We start from the raw sequence: 6,000 nt of genomic DNA, 5'->3' as shown, positions 1-6,000 counted from the left end.
ACATCCGAAGAAGTGGGTTGTAGCCCACGAAAGCTTATGCTCTAATAAATTTGTTAGTCTCTAAGGTGCCACAAGTACTCCTGTTCTTTTTGAGAAATTATATTGGACACTATCCAGATGGTTCATGCACTAGTTGGCACTTTGGTGGCTTTTTGCAGTGTGCATGTTTAAAAAAAGAATCCTGTCATTAAGATATTATCTCAGTGATTGAATTGTTCAGAATTGAAAGGAACCCTCTGGTCTTATGCCAACTTTCTGTTAAATATTGTTTCTCAAGAAGCCTTAATTAGCTCTCAAAAGAGAGATACTGCAGCTCTAAGAGGTGGATTTGCAGAACACTAGGATAGACAGCTAATACTGCTACATCATTTTTGAATGATTGTGCTTGTTAAATTTAGGGGCCTGGCAGCACTAGAGGTGAAGTAATTTTCTTCCATAGAATGATCACTGTACCTATAACTTCAAATTGTGCTTCCCTTCTCTGACTCATTCATTACTTTAGACAGTTTCCTGCTGGGTCTTTCTCAAAAAGTGGTAGCCATGGTACTCACTGGAACATGTTATTGTAATATAAAAATCAACAATGAGGAGGAGAGAACTGACTCTCTCTGGAGCCGGATGTTATAATGACATAGAGAGCAGTCTGTCAACTGTTTGATACTTGCCTTAATAGAACTGCCAACAAAGCAGTTAGGGCCAAAAAGGTGGTGGTGATGGTGGGTAGTCACTATCAGCCTAGATTCAAAGAGATATTTAGGGTTCAATCCTGTGAGATGCTGAATAGTGTGGCCTCAATCCAACAAAGCATTTAAACATGTGTTTAAGAACTCTGAATAGTCTCAATGGTTTCCCATTGCTTAAGTGCTTTGCTGGATTGAGCCCATAGAGATAAAAACACTCATCTCTAGAGATGTGTGTCATTCATGACCCGGAGATATTTGCACACATGCTGGCTGAAAATGACATAATGAGAGCAGAAAACTAATTAACTTGTCAGATGGGAAGGATGGTGTCACAGAGTGGCTGGTCCTTTATGGAGAGTTAGAGGGAGACAGGGAGATGAGGCTAGGTTGCGTCTCCAATCTTGTTTCATTACTTCTTCCTGGTTGGCTCTGTCAGTCAGAGCTGCCTTACCTTGTTTACTGAGTCTGGTTTCCACCCAGGATGGCAAAATATATCTGCAGTAGTGACCTGGAGTTGGGACTTTCTAGCATGGAACTAAGTGGTACTGTGCTAAAGAAGCAATTGGGTAGATCCTTTCCAATTTCAGGAAACACTGTTTTTAGCAGGTCTCAGTACACATATACAGTATGGTGGAAATACTAGAGCAAAGGAAAACTTTTGTATTTTGTAGCACATGTACTGCACTGTAGAATGCAAACTATTGTAAGAAAGTATTCTGGTGTAACTCATGTAATGAATATTGTTTGAGTGGCTTCCAGAATGCATGTCATATAAATCCTGGCAATTACTACAACAAACATACATACGTGAAACAGCTACATTGTTCACTGTTGTTCTTATCACAAAATCAAACAAATTGGTGATTGCTTATCAGTAAAGTTGTTTTATTATATGATGAGACCCAAACTGCACTTCCAGCACACCCAAAAGTCCCACTGATTTCAGGGAGCATTTTTGGTGTGCAAAAAATGTAGGTTCAGGCCTGATACCTACCTTCCTTAATGCAAATTACACGTCAATGTGAGGTAACGTTTTAAAATATCCTGGTGATATTCAGTACCAAATCATCACCACTCTCCTAGTATTCTTTGTTGCTTTAAACCAGTGGTTCTCAAAGCTGGTCCGGTGCTTGTTCAGGGAAAGCCCCTGGCGGGCTGGGCCAGTTTGTTTACCTGCCGCGTCCGCAGGTTTGTCCAATCGCAGCTCCCACTGGCTGCGGTTCGCTGAGGGATGTGCTGGCCGCCCTTCCTGCAGCCCCCATTGGCCTGGAGCAGCGAACCGTGGCCAGTGGGAGCCGCGATCGGCCGAACCTGCAGACGCAGTAGGTAAACAAACTGGCCCGGCCCACCAGGGGCTTTCCCTGAACAAGCAGCGGACCGGCTTTGAGAACCACTACTTTAAACAATATACATTTTTAAAAAAATGATAGGTGAAGTCAAGAAAATACTTGAGGAAAAATGCATCTCTCAGAAATACTGAAAAGCATTAATTTCCCTTCATTTATCTCATCTGTAGCTATCCTTCTGGTGGATCTACACAGTCAAAGTAGAGTAGGAAAAACTGCAGCAAGTGAAAGGGGGAAACAATGCAGAGAAGTAATAACTAAGTCATGGTGAGAGAGGGCTTCTTTAAGTTACAGGCTTCTTCCACCAAGCATCTAGTATCTTATCAGTTGATGTTTTGTTATCCATTCCATCCTTCCCCAACTTTACGATGATTGATCAAATATGTGGTGAAAATGACATAATGAGAGCGAGGACTTCTTAAGCTATGGGTTACTCTTCTCTCTAGTACAGGTAGAGCATGTGTTGGGCATAGCCCCATGGTTTCCAGGGGACACAGAAGACCCATAAAGGTCCATTACCTTCATACTCTGCACACCCAGGGAGAATGAGTGGAGCCTCAGTGAGTGATGAGGTTATTAGAACCCTAACTAAATTCATATGATAAGCTGCTGTGGCCAGGTTACCTTCCCTCCACAAACTCTGAACAATGAAAATTAGACTTCGAAGTTACACAGAAGTTGTATAGCTGTTGGATAGCTAGATTAAGTCCAGTCTCACTTTGACTGTGTTCCCTCTGTTATCACAAACTTCATTTCTGTCCTGATTGTTACCAAGAGGGAAAGAGGTTGAGAATGTATATGTCAGATGGTACCTTTTAACTAAAATTACATTGCCTATTAAGGTTTCAGTGGCACACCTTGTGTGGCTCTTGAAATTTACTGTTTGCGGGATAGTGTTTGTAATGTTCCCAATTCTAGGTCTAAGTAGGACAGGGGAGTTGTGCTAAATCAGCACATCACCTGGCAAACCCTAGCTAGTTGTGGGCAGCTTCCAAGATGGCATCCTTTCCACTATACTTTCCATTACAAGGGTACTCTGTCAGGTCTATGCCTATTCCTGCCAGGAAAGACCTTGAATGAACTAGGCCAACATGTTTGAGTATTACCTTTGCAAAATATTGCTCTTTGTCTGGTTTGAAAGACAGGTTGACAGATACAAAACTTGTAATAAAATAGCTGGCAAAGCTTTCAGCTGTTCTCCTCACAATTCACTTCATTAATCACCATACGGCTCATGGAAGGGTGATGTGCTTCAGACCTTCAACTTATTGAGGTCAGGTAGTTACAGGAAAGTGCTGAGAACCAGTTGGGCCCTGGGTGTAGATTAGCTGCTGCAGGTAGGGTGACCAGATGTCCCGATTTTATAGGGACAGTCCTGGTTTTGGGGTCTTTTTCTTACATAGGCTCCTATTACCCCCCCACCCACTGTCCCGATTTTTCACACTTGCTGTCTGGTCACCCTAGCTGCAGGCATTACATTTCTCAGAGTTCGAAGGCTGGAAGAGTTTTTTAAATAATTTAGTTGGGTAAAAATAATTTTAAAAAAATACTGAAAGGTCCAGATCTGCAAGCATTGCTTACTTATAACTGTCATCGACTTTAGTATTGCAGTTGTACCCATGAGTGTGAGCACTGTTCACCCGAGTGAAGGTCACATTCTTAGGCCTCACTTTTCTCTTATTTATATTTTAAACCTTAAATTTCTTACTCTACAATCATAGCTAGATTGACATGGGCAAGGTACCTCTGAAGCATGCATGTGGGGATTCTCATCTCCACTACAGCCTTTTACATTGCTATAAGCTTTTAGAAGTGCAGCACAACAATGATCCAGGGCAGATATTGAGATAATTTATTTTTTCATAAAGGGAGCATGTTAATATTTAGTACATCAGGTGCTCAGCACATTACACAGTTCCACTTATCAGGCAGTTTTATATTAAAGACTTGGCATGAAAACCTTGAAGTACTTTAAGTTCAATAGCCAAATACTCTTAAAAATGACTTATTTCTGTTTGCTTTTGTATTAATTTTTGCTATACAATTGGCTATCCCATATTGTGTTTTGAAACAATCTCAGAAGATAATCTGTCAGAATTTGAAAGATAAGCATACTTACAAAGAATACATCTTCTGCTTTAATGGCTAATTATAGCTGGCTTTGCTGAATTTGGATCAATGTTTGGTTCTCTCCACTAACCAGCTTTTTGTATCAGAGTTTGTGTCAGTGACATCAGCTGAAAAATATACCTTTTTCAGTAGTGTATAAAGATACTTTCTTCTCACCAAACAGTTCTTTTTCCCACCTATCATCTTTTTTTGTGCATATGTCCAGTGCCTAACACACTGGGTCCCTGATCCTTGACAGATGCCTCTAGTCTAGGCATTTCTACACTACAAATAATAAACAACAATAATAATGCATGGGACAGAATGGTATCCCTTAAAAATACCTTGCCGGCTTTACCTTAGATAAATAGATAGGATTACCTCAATATTAGTAGTATTACCAATACTCAACTATACTTAGCTCTGGTCTACACTGAGGGGGGATCGATCTAAGTTACGCAACTTCAGCTATGTGAATAACATAGCTGAAGTCGACGTACTTAGATTGACTTACCGTGGTGTCTTCACCGTGGTGAGTCGACTGCTGCCGCTACCCCGTCGACTCTGCTTGCGCCTCCCGCTGCGCTGGAGTACAGGAGTCAACGGGAGAGGGCTCGGCGGTCGATTTATCGCGTCTAGACTAGATGCGATAAATCGATCCCCACTGGATCGATCGCTGCCCGCCAATCCGGCGGATAGTGTAGGCATACCCTTAGGTGTATATAATTATTTATATCTTCAACCTTTTGTTCTGTGAGAATCTGAATAATAAATGTTACTTTTTCAATATATGATTTGCAAATGTAGTAATCTGACACTATAAACTTGCAGAGATTTGAAACTGTTAATTTGTGTTCTTACTTTTTCAAAAAGTCTAACAACGTGTTTAAAATTTCAGTTTATCTCTATTAGAAGAATTTGACTGCAGCTGTAATGAACTGGAGTCCCTACCTTCTACCATTGGTTACCTTCATAGCCTGCGAACATTAGCTGTGGATGAGAATTTCCTGTCTGAATTGCCTAGAGAAGTGAGAAACTGATTCTGTTTTTAAATTATTCATTAGTATGTTTTACATGAAGGGCCTAACCTTGCAATCTATACTCAGACAAAACATCCACTGAAGTTATGGCAGGTGTATGGAAGTTTTTTCTCACTCTGCAGGATGGGGTCATAAATGATCCAGATGGAAGATCAAGTCCTACTTGCCTTAATCACTTGTTCCCATGGAACAGGTGATATCACTCACATGAGCAAGGCAAGCAGAATTTGACCCTGTGTGCAAGGCAAGCAGTATTTGACCCTGTTCGTTTTTCTCATGTGTTACTAATGCTGTATGCAGTGTTGTTGTAGCTGGGTTGGTTCCAGGATATTAGAGAGACAAGGTGGGTGAGTTAACATCTTTTATTGGAACAACTTCTGGGGGTGAGAGAGACAAGCTTTTGAGCTTACACAGATTTCTGCTTCAGGTCACCTCCATGTTAACTGAAAAAGAGTTCTGTGTAAACCCAAAACTTTGTCTCTCAACAACAGAAGTTGGTCCAATAAAAGATGTTATCTCACCCACCTTGTCTCTCTTACATTTTGTTTGTCATTTTACATTGTAAACCGCGGGCTTATGCCCTTGACCGTTAATATCAATATAAATGTAAATAGGAAAACTAGAATTGGAAATGAGTATTTCATTAATGAACACATTATGATAATAGAAAGCATTTTAATCAAACTATGTGAAGAAATATGATGTGTATACATACATCTTAATATAGCAGGAAGCTATTGATAGCAGATAGGTTAAATTATAACTTGAAAAGCCATTTATCAAGTAAAGGACCTGATTCTACTCCCACTGAAGTCGGTTTGG

The 6,000-nt window shown here is 40.5% G+C and overlaps 1 protein-coding gene across 1 annotated transcript in view; it reads left to right on the top strand.

The window, feature by feature from the left end:
- The window catches only part of LOC113407421 (leucine-rich repeat-containing protein 7-like), a 249,087-nt gene that overhangs the window by 155,531 nt on the left and 87,556 nt on the right, over nucleotides 1-6,000 (top strand). The window contains exon 11 of the mRNA XM_029912418.1: nucleotides 5,037-5,166. Coding sequence (XP_029768278.1) covers nucleotides 5,037-5,166 — 130 coding nt within the window. The remainder of the gene's footprint in view (nucleotides 1-5,036; nucleotides 5,167-6,000) is intronic.

Source organism: Terrapene carolina, unplaced genomic scaffold (genome assembly GCF_002925995.2).
Source record: "Terrapene carolina triunguis isolate 2854851 unplaced genomic scaffold, T_m_triunguis-2.0 Scaffold211, whole genome shotgun sequence".
Lineage (NCBI taxonomy): Eukaryota > Metazoa > Chordata > Testudines > Emydidae > Terrapene > Terrapene triunguis.
Note: the sequence above shows the minus strand (reverse complement) of the source record. Positions and strands in the feature narration are given on the sequence as shown.